The 17723-nt window shown below is 45.8% G+C and overlaps 7 protein-coding genes and 1 long non-coding RNA gene across 10 annotated transcripts; 6 read left to right on the top strand and 2 right to left on the bottom strand.

Moving 5' to 3' along the window:
- Positions 1–5807: 5807 nt before the first annotated feature.
- On the top strand, positions 5808–6862 carry LOC9653988 (transmembrane emp24 domain-containing protein p24delta9). The gene is made up of 4 exons (XM_002982908.2): positions 5808–6064; positions 6253–6465; positions 6532–6608; positions 6670–6862. Exons 1-4 carry the CDS (start codon positions 5852–5854, stop codon positions 6812–6814), a joined length of 648 nt encoding a protein of 215 aa, XP_002982954.1. The 5' UTR covers positions 5808–5851; the 3' UTR covers positions 6815–6862.
- A 2374-nt stretch (positions 6863–9236) lies between these two features.
- On the bottom strand, positions 9237–10661 carry LOC112350889 (pentatricopeptide repeat-containing protein At4g02750-like). The gene has a single exon (XM_024687873.1). The coding sequence runs from the start codon at positions 10659–10661 to the stop codon at positions 9237–9239; it is 1425 nt and encodes a 474-aa protein (XP_024543641.1).
- A 413-nt stretch (positions 10662–11074) lies between these two features.
- Positions 11075–11815, top strand: LOC9662066 (transmembrane protein 70, mitochondrial). The gene is made up of 2 exons (XM_002982907.2): positions 11075–11132; positions 11185–11815. Exons 1-2 carry the CDS (start codon positions 11105–11107, stop codon positions 11730–11732), a joined length of 576 nt encoding a protein of 191 aa, XP_002982953.2. The 5' UTR covers positions 11075–11104; the 3' UTR covers positions 11733–11815.
- Positions 11753–12883, bottom strand: LOC9653987. Of its 2 annotated transcripts, XM_002982780.2 has the most exons (7): positions 12678–12883; positions 12578–12611; positions 12445–12515; positions 12278–12372; positions 12158–12225; positions 12000–12110; positions 11753–11939 (listed from the first exon to the last, which is right to left on the bottom strand). In XM_002982780.2, exons 1-7 carry the CDS (start codon positions 12856–12858, stop codon positions 11801–11803), a joined length of 699 nt encoding a protein of 232 aa, XP_002982826.1. In that variant the 5' UTR covers positions 12859–12883; the 3' UTR covers positions 11753–11800. The 2 variants fall into 2 exon arrangements, with proteins under 2 accessions (XP_002982826.1, XP_024543560.1); XM_024687792.1 differs by having other exon boundaries at positions 12578–12883.
- On the top strand, positions 12013–12704 carry LOC112350850. Its single transcript, XR_002993910.1, has 4 exons — positions 12013–12125; positions 12169–12397; positions 12473–12525; positions 12598–12704. It is a non-coding gene; the product is annotated as an uncharacterized LOC112350850 (long non-coding RNA).
- Positions 12884–12923: 40 nt separating the features above from the next.
- Positions 12924–13915, top strand: LOC112350849. Its single transcript, XM_024687793.1, has 7 exons — positions 12924–13074; positions 13130–13220; positions 13273–13327; positions 13397–13471; positions 13529–13591; positions 13664–13720; positions 13793–13915. Exons 1-7 carry the CDS (start codon positions 12948–12950, stop codon positions 13865–13867), a joined length of 543 nt encoding a protein of 180 aa, XP_024543561.1. The 5' UTR covers positions 12924–12947; the 3' UTR covers positions 13868–13915.
- Positions 13916–14016: 101 nt separating this feature from the next.
- Positions 14017–15750, top strand: LOC9653986 (UV-B-induced protein At3g17800, chloroplastic). Its single transcript, XM_002982906.2, has 2 exons — positions 14017–14755; positions 14822–15750. The coding sequence occupies exons 1-2, from the start codon at positions 14184–14186 to the stop codon at positions 15663–15665; spliced, it is 1416 nt and encodes a 471-aa protein (XP_002982952.2). The 5' UTR covers positions 14017–14183; the 3' UTR covers positions 15666–15750.
- Positions 15751–15799: 49 nt separating this feature from the next.
- LOC9662065 (FH protein interacting protein FIP2) lies at positions 15800–17678 on the top strand. 2 transcript variants are annotated; one of them, XM_024687790.1, is made up of 11 exons: positions 15800–16032; positions 16110–16219; positions 16379–16513; positions 16577–16732; positions 16786–16869; positions 16923–16969; positions 17029–17102; positions 17173–17231; positions 17288–17347; positions 17397–17477; positions 17543–17678. In XM_024687790.1, the coding sequence occupies exons 1-11, from the start codon at positions 15831–15833 to the stop codon at positions 17594–17596; spliced, it is 1062 nt and encodes a 353-aa protein (XP_024543558.1). In that variant the 5' UTR covers positions 15800–15830; the 3' UTR covers positions 17597–17678. The 2 variants fall into 2 exon arrangements, with proteins under 2 accessions (XP_024543558.1, XP_024543559.1); XM_024687791.1 differs by having other exon boundaries at positions 15914–16028.
- The last annotated feature ends 45 nt before the right edge of the window (positions 17679–17723 follow it).

The following is a 17723-nucleotide window of genomic DNA, read 5'->3' as shown; positions in this document are numbered from 1 at the left end:
GCCTTGGTCCTTTCCCTATCACTGCCATCATTAATCCTGTCACTTATCGCCTTACACTTCCCTCCTCATATCAAATTCACCCCGTTTCTCTCCTTGAGCCTTATATTCCCAGTCCTATTCCAAATCGGGTCATTCCTCCGCCTCCACCAGTGCAGCTCGAGGATGGGTCTGAGTACGAGGTTCAGGACATCCTTGATTCCAAGATTTCACGGTCTAAACTCTACTATCTGGTGGACTGGATGGGTTACGGACCTGAGGAACGCACTTGGGAACCTGTGGACAACCTGATTCATTCTCCTGACCTTGTTCAGGACTTCCACCGCCGCTATCCTTCTCGTCCCAGTCCTCATTCTTTTTCTCCATCTCCCATCCCTCGCCGCTCATCTCATCCTCCTCTTCGTTCTCGTTCACATCCTCGTTCCACTCGTTCTTGAGGAGGGGGTGCTGTCAGGAATCCCCCAATTCTTGCCACATTCCTGACTCTCGCCGGATTCCTGACCTGCAGACCACATTCCTGACTCTCGAGACACTTCCCTATTCCTGACTCTCGAGACACTTCCCGATTCCTGAGTCTCGAGCCACATTCCTGATGATGATGTGGCGCCTCCTCGACCTTGGCTATATTTACGCCGTCCTCGATCCAAGAGTGGTGGAGCTTCATCAACCTATAGTATATATAGGGTTAGCCTTGTTCCATTTCTCCACAATCTGAATCAACGCCAGTCTAAGGCCTCTTCTTTGTTTCCACTAGCTTTTCTCTTTGTCTTTTTGCATTTTCCAGTCTTGATCTTGTCAGGGGTCTTGACAGGTCACAGTGTATGCCCAACATGGGCATCTGAATGAATCCAAGGTGTCATTTGATACGATACTGATAGAGGAATGTGGTGTCTTGGAACTCAATTGCAGTGGAGCTCAAGGAAATGAATGCCGAGGAGCTCTTCCAAAGCATGCATGAGAGAGATGTTGTCTTATGGACAGCTCTCATGACCAGCATCGTGCAGGAGAGGGATTTGGATCAAGCTTGAGAGAGGATGCCTCTCAAGTCATGGACTGTGATGATCACTGTCTTTTCACAATGGTCAGCTCCAAGAAGCATAGAGCTTACTTGATAGCTTGGGAAAATGCACAAAGTAAGCTTGGTTTAGGTTTTTCCTCATTGTTGTGTTCCTTCTTATATTTTCTTTCTTATTTATTCATTCTCTTAGTATTATGGTTAGATTGGAATATGTAAATTATTCTTAAAATACCAGAAGAGAATTACCAATAAGATATCGATATGATAATCAAAATTATAAAGCTAGTTTAAAGTGGAATTGTAAAAATTGCAATACCACAAGATCTCTCATAACTAGTACCATAAGATCAAATTTGTATTGAGTGTCGTATTAAAATTAAGCACACAAAAATGAATTTGTACAGCTTTTGTCGTGATATTTATATCACATTATAACAAAGTAGTAAACAAATTAGTGGTCTAGGAAGAATTGTGGAAATTGATGAAAGTAAGTTTGGTTAAGTTGATCAACTAGGCCATTTCCGGTTACATTCATCTGAGGCGTAGGATTGTCTAAGGGCTACCTATATCATCAAAGATGAGATTAGTAATGAAATCTCAGCTAGCCCAATCATTTTTCTAAATAAAACTAGACTTTAAAATGAAAATGAGACTTGCATTGTTGATGCTTGCTAGCCAATGTACTTAGGTACATGCCTGGGCCACACATCAGAAGTGACTTTCAAAAACTCTGGACTCTAAAGAAGGTTCTCAACATAATTGCTTTCCATTGCTTCATGAATCTCGTTGTCTGGTCCAGTCATTGTCATCCCGCCTTTTTTGTGTGGAGGAGTTAGACACTTGAACAATTGGTACCATGAGAGTTACTTGTGCAGATTCGGTGCTAACTTGTATATCTCTGTTGTGGGTATTAGGATGAGATCCTCCTATGGGCAGGGGGTAAATCAGAACCAGGAGCACAAATTAATCACACAGGAATGCGGTGGAGGGACTCCTCATAACCTTGGTACTAGGTGATAGCTCGTTTTGGACAAGACCTAGAACTATACTTCATGTGTGCTGCTCATTCTTGTGATGCACAATGAAGCAGCTATTGATCTTGGCATGGGTGGCTGTAAAAGTGTGGGGCTGAGTGAGAACACAACCTTGCTGCTGCCTAGCTTTGTCTTGCTTGTGGATGCGCTCTTGGTGATTGTGTTAGTGGTGGAGAATGGTGAGAAACCCTCTCTATTTTTAGGGTTTGTCCCTTTGCTTCATACCTATCACACTTGCTGCCATGGCTTGCTATTAGGTTTGCTTAGCCATACAATGATTCTTTCAAGTGCAGGATATTTTAGGAATCCAGTGCAAGAGTTTTATTTCTGCCATGTCAAATGAGATCATATCACATTGTGTATCTCATTTTCCCATCTTATTTGATTATCTTTGACACACACATAGCAAAGATCAAGACTTAAAACAATGTTTTGTCCCAAATGTAATGCCATGATTGCTCTGTGTTTTTAAAGAACATTTTTGTTCTATCAAAGTCTTGTTTTGCAAGAATTACAAAAGTGGCAAAACAGTCAACTTATGTGTTGACTAGTGTGGTCGGTGCCTTAGTTCATCAAAGGTGACAAAGCTGGTAAATCATTAAAGCTTTTCTAATTATACTTGATTGGATATTGCATTCAATTTTTTCATAGAATGATATATAAAAATGTCTCTCCTTCTAGTGCAAGTTTGCCGAGTCCTCAACTTGAGGTGGACAATTAATCAGTTTTCTTCATAGATCAAAGAGAATGTCAAGCACTGTATGCCATATATGTCAAGCACTATATGCACTATATGTTAAGCACTGTATCCCAAAACCCTTAACCAATTGGAAAAAAGGATGCATTTTTATTCATAAGCCCTTTCCTTTTATATGTAGCGCACGTGGCTTTTACCCTTTATCCTATGGTGATTTACCATAGGATAAACATGGAAGCGGAATTTAAACCCTCTAAATCCTCTATATGCCATGTGTCATATGCCATGTGTCCAAAGGACAATGGTGTGGAATCCAAGATTTAGAGCCTTGTGCCACTGAATGAAGGAATGGTGCCAAACTCCCAAGCATGGTGCCAAGGAGCAATAGCACTAGAGCATGGAACAACTCTTGAGCATACAGCCCAAGGAGTGAAGGGACAAAAGTACGGAGCAGTTTGGAATAGTCCTAGAGCAACTACCATCCCAATGCTAGGACCAACACACAAAATAGAGCTAAACAGAATTTGGCATTATTTCAACATACTGTAAGCAACTAAAGAGAATGACTTGAGAAATGATCTATAAGGGTTTAAATATAAAGAGAAAGGGCCTATAAATAATAGTGCACCCCCTTTTCCAATCAATTAAGGAAGCGTCCTTGAGTTTGAATAGTATTGGGCTGGGTGACCTCCCGGGAAGTCCAAACTCAGGAGCTTACATTTTGTATTAGAGAGGGTCTCAAGTTTGACTTTGTTGGTTGGTTAGGGAATCGCACCACATGTTGATTGACATTTGGCAAGTCCAGTTTGCTCCCGCTGGGCTCGACCCAAGGGGTAGGGTGTCAAGAGAGCAGGGCTCTTAAGAGAGCTGCAGCTCTCAATTTCCGTTCACGAGGGCGTGAATTTGCAAGGAAGCGTGGTGGATTATAAGCAACCAAAGAGAACGACTTAAGAGACAATCTATAGGGGTTCAAATATAAAGGGAAAAGGCTTATAAATAAAGTGCACCCCCTTTTTTAATCGGTTAAGGGTCTTGGGATATTTGTGAATTTGAATAGTACTGGGTTGGGTGACCTCCGAGAAGTCTAAACTCAGGAGCTTACACATACCAATGGCCTAATGCAAGGACATGGGTACTCCATCAGCTAGCATGGAATGGAACTTGGACTTAGACCCAAGCCGAACGTAAAACAAGGATAGGCACGCAAGCAAGAGCTAAACTATGCCCTCAGTTAGTCAGAACAAGGATAGGCATGCAAGCAGGAGCTAGACTATACCTCAGGTTAGTCAGCCATGCTCAACCTACCCACTATCCTTTTTATCATTTGGGACCCCCTTATACCCCCCCCCCCCCCCCCCTTCCCCCCCCCCGAGGAACACATGCTTTGGGCTTTCACCCCAAGCCTCCTTTAGTATCAAGAGTTAGTCTTTGGGACAAGCTCAAAATTTATTAAATATGGAATGGATACATGATGAACACTATTGTATTTAAGACAATCTCTACATTTCATAAATGTATTAAATGAGAAAATCTAGACACTTTCACTGCATAGCATTTGGGACCGAAATGAGACTAACACAAAAGGCATGATAGCGAGGGTGTTTGGTAGACACGGTAAGCTATCATCTAGCGATATTAAGGGACCAAACTCAATATTGTGGGGGTTCTTGACACTAGCAAGTGCAAGCCAATCACACAAGTTTCTCAAACCAGGCCAAGTATGCTCAACAAAAAAAACATAAGGTTCCTACTTTATGTTTATCCAATTTAAGTACATATTCATTTACTAGTTTTTCAATTAACTCAAGTGGGAACTGATAACAGATCTAGCAATACTGACTTTCTACCGTCATGGTAGTAAAGAAAGAATATCTGAAAAGACTAGCCGACAGATAACTTTCGATACCCAAAGTCACATTCGCAACATATATTTGAATATGGATTGTCTCTCAAGTTGTTCTTTTTAGTTATATACACAAGGTTAATAAAGTGTGTCATAGCCATGGAGGGGGATTACCTCATATGCACTTAATAGAAATATATATAAGAAAAAATATAATTATGGTAGAAGAATATAAAATTTGGAGTAATTGAATATGATTCAGATTGAATATTTATAGTTCAAATGATTCATTGTACTACACAAACTTTAACTAATATATTATACATATATATTGAACAAAGGTCAATTCAATTTCTATTTTTATTTTTATGATTAACTAATAATTATAACTAATATTTTAGGAATAGTGATTGTTGAATCATACTGCAATAATCTTTAAATTTATAGTTATGAGGTATTGGCCCTAAATAAAAGGGGTAAACCTAGAAAATAAATTAGTTTATTTAATCGGGTAAATCTATTCAAATGTAGAGCGGGAAGACGACCCTGGCCATAAATTTGAGCACCATGTCCGTACCATCGCCCGATACATTGTACGTGGAGATGTTGATCTCGCCAGCGGCCGCCAGGAAATCCCCCACGCCGCCCACCACCGCCGCGCTCGTGCTGTAGTTCCCGCTGCCAAGGATCTCACCCGCCACGCTCATCGATCCCCGCGGCCTGATCGTCGTCGTGCTGTTGGTAGAATTCGTGCCCGGCGCGCCCGCCATCGCGATTGCGCTCACCATGATCTGGGTGCCATTGCGAGAATCCTCGAAGGAGACGCCGCGGGCGCGGCAGTAGGGCGGTGTGGATGGATCTGGCGTGGGCGTGCATTTGTAATCGAAAACCCTGCCAGCGCCCATCGCGGCCGGATTGGAAGATCCGAGCAGCGGGGCAGAGTCGGATTGGAGCTGCGCGGCGCTGGCATTGGAGAGAGGGACGTGACAGTAGAAGAGGAGATTGAGTGATGGCTTGGAGACGCACGATTGCGCGGCTGTGAAGTTACACGCCGCCATGGCCGTCGCCGCCAGCGAAAGAAGCACCAAGAAGCGAGAGAATCCGAGCCTTACCGCCATTGCGATCGAGGATTTCGAGCGCGATCGAGCGAGCGATCGATCGATCAAGAGAAACTTGTGTATCTTTTACCCCTTTTGCCCACTCTCTTTTATAGTCAAATCAGCCCTTAGCTATATTTTAGGTCTACCGCAGTCTCTCCGGCGATGGCCAAGGCGCTGTCGGCCGCGCTCTCCGTCCTTGTGATCTCACTGCTCCTCTGCGTGTCGCCCGCGCGATCGCTCAGCTTCGAGATCCACAAGGAGCGCACAAAGTGCATGAACGAGGAGCTCCACTCTGGCGCGCTGGTGTTGGGCGAATATCGCGTTACCGATCCCAAGGAGCTCGACAAGCCGGCGATCCACAAAATCCACGCCCGGGTAAGCTGTCTAGACTCTAGACGGATTTAGCTCCGGAGAAATTTGCTGCGTGTTTGCTTGGTCAACTGGAGAGATAGATCTAGCTTACGTTTCCAATTCAATGTCTTTCCTTGGTGCGTAATTGGAATAACTGTGATGGATAGACGATCAAACTTGGGTCATCTCATCTTCTTATTTTGTTTCCATAGCTGTCTGATCCAGATGGATACACGCTCCATCTGGCCGAGGGAGTTGACAAGGGACAGTTTGGTTTCAAAGCAAGCACAACGGGAGTTTACGTTGCTTGCTTCTGGCTCGAGAATGTGGACGCCAAGGAAGCCGTGGTTGCGGTCGATCTCGACTGGAAGACTGGTGTTGCCGCTAAAGACTGGGGAAACATTGCCAAGCGCGAGCACATCGATGTAAGCTATTTACCTTTTTGTTTCGTATCAAATGTAGAACCATGACAATACTTGGATGTGTTCCAGGGAGTGGAGCTGGAGCTTCGAAAGATAGAAGAGCTAGTGGATTCCATTCACGAAGAGATGCTCTTCTTGCGAGAGAAGTAAGTGATAACGTTTGTTTCGCAGCTTCGTTTAATCGATTGTGAGAAATTGTCATGGCAGGGAACAAGAGATGCGCGCTTTTAACGAGTCCACGAACACAAGGATAGTCGTGCTCGGTGCACTGTCCTTGCTTTTTTGCTTGCTGGTAGCGGTCTTCCAATCGTTACACATGAAAGTGTTTTTCGAGAGGAAAAAACTGCTGTAAACCTTGAAATGAAAAAATAAAATCCATGAATACAACTTTCCGTGCGCACCAGTCTTTGTTTACAATTTAATAGAGTCGGCAGATATAATCTTTAGCTTTTTTGTATCTCTGATCTAGATTTTACTACTTGTAATATGGCATCTTGAGACTGGTTGGCTTTGTACTGTAAACTCTTGGAGTGAATAAGAAAGTGGATCTTGATTGTAGAAAGACTCCTTATTACATTTTTGTTTGAAGTGTTTATAAGTTGTTCATTATATAAGCCCATCCAAATGCTAAGCAAATGTTCATGATGTACACTTTAATCTTGTGAATACACAACAATCTTAAACAACATTGAATTCAAACAATGTGGTAGCTTGTAGTTTCTGCATTTCAAATTGACACCAGTAAACTTCACCATTTAGCTTTAACAAGCTCACTAGCAACCAAGAAAAAAAAATTAAAAAATCAACATAACATATAGCAAATTATATGTTTATCACAAACAAATGTTTTTTCACCTATAATGAATTTTTCCATCAAATCTTATCCATAAAACATTTAGGCCTTTTTTTCTAAGTTATAAATGATATGGAATTAGTGAAGGCTTATCATAAATTAAATAGCTCAAATTGCTTGCATTCTGTGAAAATTATTTAATTTGTATCTTTATAATATATATAAATCCTTATACATAACAAATTTCATAATAATAATAATAATAATAATAGAATACCATTTACTCTTTAAATAATACATTAATTAAAATTGTATTTAATTTATTCTTAATCAAATCAAACAAAAAAATTATTTTTGGTATCCATTTGCTAGCTAAAGCTTATATTTTCTTTTATAAAAGAGTAAAATTCAATAAAAGAACCAATATTTTTAAAATAAATATAATTTTAGATTTTTAAATGACAAATATTATCAATATATAAATAGTGTCTATTTTTAAATGATATATAAATTCTCTTATAGATAGAAATTTTTTATCTCATTTTCATTACTTCATATATATTTCATTTCTTTTTATATTTATCATATTATGTGATAAAAAATATATCAGCATATACAATAAAGTAGGTCCAAACTTAAACATTCATTGCAAATTTGTAAATAATAATCTTGGTATTCAAATTCTAAATGATGAAAAAATAAAGCTTGATCAAATTTAAAGTAGAAAATCCTAACATCCTTTTATATGATGATTTCCTTTTTCGATAGCAAGTATAGCATCAATGCCTTAGTTTCATATTTTTTTCATCCAACAATCTACTTTAAGTGCTAACAGATTTACCAACAAACTATAATACTTTTATAATTTATAATCAAGATAATATAGCTTATGCATATGAAACTATTATTGAATGGTATATATTTTGTTATACAATTTTTCAAATTTATAATGATTCATATAAACAACATTGGTTTTTGCATAAAAAGCTCATGATTAGTAAAATAGATTGACTTAGTGTTAATTAATTAATTAATTATTAAGTTATCACTAAATATCAAGTTTTATAGTTATAAAACTAGCACAGTCCAACTAAAAACTGGTTGAAAGAATTAAGCCAGTGATATTATATTAAACATTCGGAAAAGGAATGTTAGGAATATATGGGAAATGAACAATAAAGGGATTGTTTGTTGAAATAGTCTGGAATAGTTGATCATGTGAAATTTTTTAGGTCAATTAGTATGATATCAAACTGATATGCTCACAGAGACATGCTCAATTCATTGTCTCCAATGGCTGATCTCGGGTGATAGTTGTGGGCAGGAGGGCAGGGTGGCAACAGATGGGAGAGGGGCAGAAAATACAAAAAGGAGGTGCACCTCCACATAAGTGGAGAGGGAGTGAAACAACATGTTGTTTTACAGGAAGTCTCTACTTAGCACACCAAACAACAGTGCCCCTCTACTTAGCACACCAAGCAACCTCCTATGCTAAATAGAGGGGCTAACTGTTGGCTAAAGCTCTCAGTCTTTTCAGCATTGCAATCTTGTGCCATTGTAGTGATTTGCATTTTTATGGTTGAATTATTTTTTTTCCTTCTAGAGCTTGAAACCATGTGAGACTACTTTTAACAGATCTGTTATTCTTGTTCTTGTTGGCTCAGTTTTATTTTGTCTAGACATTTGTGATGTGCTCCTCCTACAAGGTTGAATTTGAGAAACTAGTTTTTCGGAAATGACAATATCCCTTTATCCTCTTGACCATATTGCAAAATACGGCACAAAAAACAGCTCACAAGAGATGTGATTTCCGAGTCACCAAACACAGGACAATGTTGTCCTATAGCAAATTCAAAATCGAAGTGAGAAATGTCTAGCTGATTGTGGTGTATTCTGGTATCCACACTTCTCCAAAACTGGTTGTGAGAAGATCTATAGTCAATCTCTACTGCAAGTAGCGAATGATCTTTGCCGACCATGTTTATAATCTTCCTCTGTTAGCAATGTAGGCGCTAGAGAGAAGCACGTACGGGCAGGCCTCGTCCTGCTGGAACTCCACCACACGCCGCGCGATGCGAGTCCCCCTCTCCGCATCGCCATGGATTTGGCATGCGCCCAGCAGCGTCGTGCAAGCTACCACGTCCTCCTTGAAGGGCATATTGTCGAGCAAATCCTCCGCCTCGTCCAGGCGCTTGGATCGCCCAAACAGATCGATCGCGCACACGAAGTGATCCAGCGTTGGCGGCGCCGCTGTGAGCTCCTCGATCAATCGAAAGCACGACACCCCCTCGGGCACCTTCCCGGCGTGGCTACAGCCGTACAAGAGGCCCACTAATGTGACCCAGTTTGGGCGCGTTCCGTACTGGGCCATTCCCGCCAAGAGCTCTAGGGCTCTTTCGCTGTGGGCATTGCGCGCGTAGGCGTGGATGATCGCGTTCCAGGAGAGAGTGCTCGGATCCGGGACTGTGGAGAAGATTTGCGCTGCTCGATCTAGCTGTCCTTGCTCGGCGTGCGCCTGGATCATCACGTTGCAGGTCACGGCGTTGCGGCTAGGGATTGAATCGAACAGGGCCTTGGCTTGGCCGACGCTGCCGCCGGAGGCGTAGCTCGCGATCACTGCCGTCCAGGTGATCACGTCGCGCCGCTCCATTCTTTCGAAGATCTCCCTCGCTTCTTGGGGATTTCGCTGCTCCAGGCACGCGTTGATCATCGTGTTGCCGGATATTACGTCCTTCTCTGGCAGATCCAAGAACATCTCTCGCGCTTCTTGGATGTGTCCGTTTTGAGCGAAGATTGCCAGCATCGTGTTGAGCGATGCCATGTTCCAGGCGCTCATCCGGTGGAAGATCGAGGAGGCTTGATCCAGATTACCGAAGGAGTAGGCCAGAAGCAGCGAATTCCAGGCCAGGATGGACCGCGATCGCGGTTGCTCCTCCTCCATGGCGGTGAATATCGATCGCGCTTCCTTTGCCCGGCCGCCTTGAGCGTAGGCTTGGATCATCGCGTTCCAGGAGATGATATTTCTCTGCGGCATGGCGTCGAAGATCTTCCTGGCTTCGTCGATCTCCCCGGCTTGAGCAGCGGCGGTGACCATGGCGGTCCAAGAAACGATGTCCCACAGCGGCATTCTCTCGAAGATCATCCTCGCTTCGTCGGCAAGACCATTCGCGGTGTAGGCCGCGATCATCGAGTTCCAGGAAACGTCATTGCGCTCCAGCAATCCCTCGAAGAGCTCCCGGGCCTCTTGGATTTGCCCAGAGAGGGCAAATGCCTGGATCATGGGGTTGTGCGTGAGGCAGTCGTGCTCCGGGGATGAATCCAGCAGCTCTTTCGCCGTGGCCGCAAATCCAGACTCCGCCAGTCCCGCGATCAGGGTGTTCCAAGATACCAGATCGCGATGGGGCATTCTCTGGAAGATGGATTGGGCTCGATCGAGATCTCCTGTTTGGGTATGCGCTGCGAGGATCTGGTTCCAGGACACCACGTCCCGCTGGGTCATGTCCAGGAACACGGCGATGGCGTCTTGGAGGAGGCCGTGCTGCGAGTAGGCGGCCATGAGGATGTTCCAGGAGAAAACGTTGGGGGTTTTGATGGATTGGAAGACGCGCTCGGCTTCGTCAAGGCTGAGGCACTTGGAGTACATGTCAATGAGGAGATTGGAGAGATAGATGCTATCGCGGTACTGGCTTGCGATGATTTGGAGATGGATGCGCCGCCCACTGCAAAGATCTCGCTCGCTTCCACAGTGACGCACAAGCTTGGCCAGGAGGTGGAGACGAAGGGCCATGGAAGAAGCATTATAAGAACATACATTTGCTCAAGAACTAGGGTTTAGGGTTTTTACGGGCTATGGCTGCCGCGGCTCTCCGGCGCCAAGGTGAGATCGTCCACATTTTCCCTGTGATCGACTGATTTGGATCGATTTCTAGGTTTTGCGCTCCGGCTAGCGCGGCTGGAGCACCAGCGATGGGCTTCTCAGCCAGCTCTTCGCGAAGATCTCAAGCAGGGGAAGGTAGCGGCGGCGGCGGCGGCTTCCAAGCCGGAGGTTGTGTACGAGGGCGCCATGGCCGGCACACTGAGGCGAGTGAAAATCCTCTCTTTCACCTCCTTCGTCTTCTCCTCTCTCGGCGCTCCCGTGCTAGCGTTCCACACATATCCCGAGGTCTCCGTCGTTGCAAAGTCCTCCATAGCTTCCATGATGATGATGCTTAGCGCTCTCACTACTGCTGGCTTGCATTGGTACGCTGGTCCTTATGTTCGCAAGCTTTCATGGAAGCCCGGTTCCAAAGAGGTCGCCATTGAGACGCTCGACGTCTTGGCTCGACGCGTCGAGCGGAAGATCCAGCTTAGCGATGTCCATCCTCCCGACACGAACAAGCCTCTTGTTACGTTCTTCGCCAGGGGGAATCACTACTACATTGAAGAGGATCGTTTCCCCAGTCCCGAGCTTCTGAAAAAGCTTGTTCCCAGGAGATGATGGAGAGTCTGTTCTTGGTCTTTCGTTTGGTTTTATGGACTTTGGATAGAAACTTTGATTGATCAGAGCTATTTTGTTGTGGTTATGAGATCTTCCAAGCTTTTTATGTCGACGTCGTCGGTCACAACTTCCGGGGTGTCGTCCAAGAAGGCCATGGCAGCCGCTTTGCCTTGCTCGAGAATGGGCTGTGGAACTGTTTGGAGAAGCCTGAGAGGAACACAGGATATTGTTTGGTCTTGTTTGTTTTTTCACTACGCTACAGGGTACCTGTCCAAGGCTTGCATGGAAGTTCCAAGCTTGGCTTTCATGGAATCGACAGTGATGGAGGTGTCATCTCGAGATCTTCTCAAGAGCAGTGAGTCCAAGTCCTCCAAAGATCTGGGAGCGAGCGAGGTAATTAAACTTTTCTCTTCACTTGTACTTACCTCAAGCACAGCTTTACAGCGTCTGCGGCAGCTGCTCCATCTCCCGATTCCGATGCGTACTCCGCGACCTGAGACTCAGATAAACTTAAGAACAAATGAAAAAGAAGGATCGATTTTTACAGCACGAATGTTGCTCCTGAGGGATCCTGCTGGTCCGGAACGAAGAAGGGACCGTGCGTCTTGATACTCGACCTTCTCGCCTCCAAGTTTGGCTTCTACTTCCAGCGTCATCAACGTAAGGTTCGTTTGCTTCTTTCAAAGAAAGTATTTTCTCTTGACAGGCTTACCGAGCTCCTGAAACTGCGATTGGCACAGGATGATACCTGGGATATAAGTCTCTAGTGGATCCAGCTTCTTTCTGTGGAATGGTTTGTACTGAAATTCCTTCACAGTTTTATGTAAGCTCCAAGAAAAACTTACTTTTTCATGTATTTCTCCAGGCCCGCTCGAGCATCTGGATGGACGAGAAGCAGCCATTCACTTGTCAGCCCAATCCAGACCGAGACGAAGTTTTCTCTACCTTCGGTGACGGAAGTGAAGAGTCCAGCTACCAATCCAGAACTCAAGACGAAAGCCCTCCTACCATTTTGTGCTGCTGGAACTGGTGAGAATTGCGAGGAGCAGCAGCAGTTCAATCGCGCCACCCCGGAAGAGCGTCTCGAGCAGAGCAAAGGAGCTGCAAATTCGATAGAATGAGTCATCTCATCCGACAGGCCCGCAACAAAAATGGAGATCTTTTACTGGAACGGAGCGTAATTACCTAAGAAGTAAGAGCAGCAGTGGTAGAAGAATGGCCTGCTCCTGCCTTGGAGTGGTGGCACTTCCTGGAACTCTACGCTGGAATTCCATTTCCCATTTGCCCATCAGAGCTGCTCGAGTTCCTTGTGCACTAGCGTCCTCTTCCTCACTGATCTCTGGTAAGTTCGTCGCTTTTCCATTTTTCCTCCAGGGTTGTCTCAATCGGTGCTCTAGACAGGGATGCCAATCTCAAAAGAGGAACTGTTGGGGAAGAACGATTCAAAGAGAGTGCTGTTCCAGGAACATATTATTGGAGTGGTGAGAGGTGAAGTTCTAAAGTTTTAGCATCACTTAAGAAAACTAACATTTTTGCACAGCGACAAGTCGGCCGAGAAAGTGGAGGTGAGATTCAACACTGGCAGTGGAGACAATGTGAGTGATCTGCTCTTCAATCGAAGATATGGTTTTCATTTTTACTTTCTTTTATTCTTGCTTGCTCAGGTGACTGTGACTGCGAACTCTGGCGAGAACCTGCTGAAAGTGGCCGAGCGTTGTGGTGTTCTTGTTCCAAATGATGTAAGCTCTCCACTCAAAACGTTTTGCTTGAATCGAGTCTCATTTCTCGGCCTCCAGGACTTTTGCTTCGAAGGAACTTGCTGCCACTGCGAGCTGGACGTGGTCGGAGGCGCACAAGAGGCAAGTTTGATCTTTTCGAGTTCTCGACTGAAGTAAAAAACTTCGTTTTTTTAATTCTCTCGCTCTTTTCAGGCTGGATACCGAGCCGAGGCAAATCGAGGAAATCTTGTAAGAAGCTGCATTTGTCCGGTAAGCTTTTAATCGATCAAAAGCTAAGCTCTTGTTGCGATCAAAAACCATATCCTTTTTTAATTCTTCCAGATTCCATCGGGACGATCGACTGTAGAAGTGAACGTTATCAGCGACGAAGAAGTCTGGGGGGATAGTGTTGTGTAGTAGAGGAGATTTTTCTTTTTTCCAGAAGCTTATCTTTTGTCCGGGGAATATGCTCTGGGACGCGTGGTCGGCTTATCTGTGCGTACTCGACGGCCACGATCTCGTCCTGGCAGGAGGGTGTCCTAGCCGTCCGTTTCGGGTGTGTGGGCTAAGAAGATGGCGGTGGCGGCGTGTGAGCGCGAGGACGAGGATGAGCGGCGCCGCGATGAGCCGCCGATAATCGGCTAGCGCAGGCTTTCAGTGGATTCGCAATGCATCGATCTTGAGAGGTTGAGTTCTTCAGGAATTCCAGTCGCGAGATCACTGTAGGGAAGCGATGAATCTGGAAGCTGCGGCGTCAATCTGCCGGCCTCGCCACGCTGCCACTGGAAAGATTTCTTCCTCGCTCTCGCTGGAGGGAGGATCGATTGCCCTCTGGTCGCTGGCATCCCCCTCGAGCTGCTTCATGACAGGAAGAAAGGTACCAAGTTTTGCTCGTTCTTGCAAGAATGGAGCTCAGGGACGAGATTTCCCAGTGGGGAGTGGGAATTCCATCCCAAAGGCGACCTGGCTGCCAGATTCCTCCTCGCCGCCAACGATGCTTTTCTCATCCAAGAAATCGGTGTGGGCGGCTCGATCGTGTGGAGAGGAAGGCGGCGCCACGGCGAGCTCCTCCGACGAGGATTCGCATCAGAGGGCCATCGAGATCGCGGAAGCTCTTGTCGCGGACAGGCCAATCGCGCCGCTGGAGCCAGGCTCTCCCGCCGGCCAGTTCTTGATGCAAACGCTCAAGGGAAATCCACACCTCTTCCACGCCGCGGCCGAGCAGCAGCTCGAGCTACTCGATTTGGAGAGGAGGAGCGCGCTGGAGCAGCCAAATCCAGCCGGCAACGATCACATCCTCTACAAGTAAGAACTTTTCTTGTTCTTCCGCGATGATCATCCTTGGAGTTGACGAGCTTTGGATTGGAACAGGAGGATCGCGCAGCTCAAGTCCGAGGAGCGGCGACGAGCAGTCCAGGAAGTGATCTACGTCCTCGTCGTGGAGAAGTTCCTCAAGGCCGGGATCAAGATGGTTCCAAAGATCTCGGCGCTCGTCAACCGAGAAGGAGGAAGCGCTTGCTCCTGGCCGATCCAAGAGAAGGATCTCGAGAGCGTCCACTCGCCGGAGGCGTTCGAGATGATCAAGGAACACATGGAGATGGTTCTCGGCGGACACGCGACGCTGAGCCGAGTGGAGCCACACACGGTGGCGCAGATCAGCAAGCTCCGAGTCGGGCAGATCTACGCGACGTCGGTCATGTATGGCTACTTCCTCAAGCGCGTCGACGAGCGCTACCAGCTGGAGAAGAAGATGAAGATCCTGACGAGGGTGGCGGAGTCGGGGCGGGGATTCACCACCCAGTTCTTGAGCATCGAGAAGCGGGAGAGCTCCGAGATGATCCAGGCAGCAGCAGCAGCGAGCGAGCTCGATCTGGTGAGCTCCTCCTCGCGATCGCCATCGCAGGTGGCGCTCAAGAACAACGATCTGCGAGCGTATGTTGCCAAGTTTGATCACGAGACGCTGTCGAGATACGCGACGATGAGGACGCACGAGACGGTGGATTTGATCGAGAGGCACGCCGAGGCGCTGTTTGGGAGGCCGGATTTGCGAGTGGCGGCGGATGGCAGCGTGGGTCTTGCGCGAGACGATGCAATCCAGATCAAATTCGCGAGCTTGAGAGCGCTGGTGATGGAGGCGGCGGCGTTTGGGAGCTACTTGTGGGACGTAGAGAGCTACGTAGACATACATTATAGAGTGGTGCCGAGAAGGAACTAAGCTAATTTTGTAAAGTAATCGGGTTTAGCTGTAAAGCTCTATCTTATTAATGGTAATAAAGAAAGACCACCCTTTTAAAAGTTAACGGATTTAGGGCTAGGTTTGAAGTTAAATAGAAACTAGGAGAAGGGCATTTTCATTTTCATCCCTAGGGGAGGGAGGGGGATGGCGATAGAGGATGGGGCCTCCCAGAGCGATGGGGATGTGTCTGTGGACGATTCCTGTGTGGCCCGGGACGAGGAGGCCGCGTGGAGGCTGGCGATCGGAGAGGGCAAGCCGTCGCCGCCGCCGCAAGATCTCGATTCGCAAATGCGGGATCTCCAGGAGCCGGCACCGGGTGTTCCATCGATCGTTCATCTCAATGTCGGTATGTTTCGGCCCTAGGACGCTAGATTTTGGAGAGATCGCCGCTGGTTGCTGATATTTCGGGCGATGGGATGCCAGGAGGGATGCAGTTTACTACCACAGTGGACACGCTAACGCATCGGGACACTGGATCTATGCTTGCGATTATGTTTAGCGGGCGGCACCGGCTCCACATTGATGCAAACAAGGCAAGCGCGCTTGGTTTTTCTTCTTTTTCTTTTGTTTCGTTTTGTTTGCTCAAGAGGGAGGAAAAGAGAAAGGGATTAAATAGCTTTTGATGCGTGCCAGAGTAGGAGTTTCATGATCTTTGTTGTTTGTTTGTTGCATGTCAAAATGGATGTTAGCAGGGATCAGTGTTTATTGACAGAGATGGAACTCATTTTCGACACATATTGAATTACCTTCGTGATGGTGTAACTCCAGCCTTGGACACTTCCTCCGTCCAGGAGCTTCTACGCGAGGCCGAGTACTATCAACTGAGTGTAAGCTTTGTAAGCTTTGCTTTTGCTTTTCAGAAATAACGGCTTTTCTTTTCTCTTTGGCAGGGTTTGATTGAAGCTCTAACCGCAGTGTCAAATAAAAAGGATGAAGACGACGAAGACACTGCCGAGTTGACGAGAAAGGAAGTGATTAAATGCTTGCAAACCAAACGAGTTCGACTACGTGGTGTGAATCTTTCCGGCCAAAATCTCTCGAAACTGGTACGGTGTTTTTTCCCCCAGACGCTTAAGCAGGCTTAAGATCGCTGTTTCAGGATCTGTCAGGAGTGGATTTTAGCAATGGACGGCTCATAAGCACATTTTTTAGTCGAGCCAACTTACACTCGGCGAATTTTCGGGTTTGTTCATCAGTCTTCGTAAGTCCATCTTACTTGACGAGGCCAGATTGCAGGATTCGGCAGCCGATTACGCCAACTTCCATAACGCCATACTTCGAGAGTATGTTTCGATTTTTTTCTTTTTTCTTTTTGCTTTAAGCTGGCTTTTGGCGATCACAGGTCTGTATTTGTTGGAGCGTGCCTCCGTGGTTCAGTTCTCTCGGGTGCTAATCTTCAAAGTGCCAACATGCAAGGTCTCAAGTTCTTAGTTTTTCAAGCAAAAGGAAAGTTTTCTGACTGGTTTCTACGTGGTTGGATTGCCAGATGCTTGCTTGGCGGACTGCAGTCTTCTTGGTGCTGATCTTCGCACTGCACACTTACAGGTGGCCTCTCGTTAATCGTTCTTGCGGTACTAAGCCAAAACTTTTGTTGATTCCAGAATGCTGACCTCTCAAATGCCAATTTCGCCAAGGCGAACTTGGAAGGAGCAAATCTTAAGGTATTTTCCTTGGCTTCGTCTCCATGCGAGCGAGAACTTTTGTTTCCAGGGAGCAAGATTGAATGGAGCCGATCTTCGCTCAGCAAATCTCCAGCGAGCGTACTTGGCTCATGCTGATCTTCGAGGAACTGTAAGACGATGTGACGATCTTTGCGATCGAAAAAAGTTTAATCGCGCTCTTCCTTGTGTGTGTAGAATTTGGATGGCGCGAATTTAGGAGGAGCAAACACCAGTGGCATGATTAGGTGAAGGAATAAAAAGAAAAGAACGCTTTCAAGTATGTACATAGTAACATCATCTTTATATGAATATGCTCTAGGTGCCGATGGAATATTTTTCTTTCATTTGTTTCATTCCGGAGCTGCCCTGGCGCGTG

The sequence above is a fragment of the Selaginella moellendorffii genome, unplaced genomic scaffold (assembly GCF_000143415.4).
Source record: "Selaginella moellendorffii unplaced genomic scaffold, v1.0 SELMOscaffold_55, whole genome shotgun sequence".
Classification (NCBI taxonomy): domain Eukaryota; kingdom Viridiplantae; phylum Streptophyta; class Lycopodiopsida; order Selaginellales; family Selaginellaceae; genus Selaginella; species Selaginella moellendorffii.
This window is presented reverse-complemented; position numbering and strand designations above follow the sequence as displayed.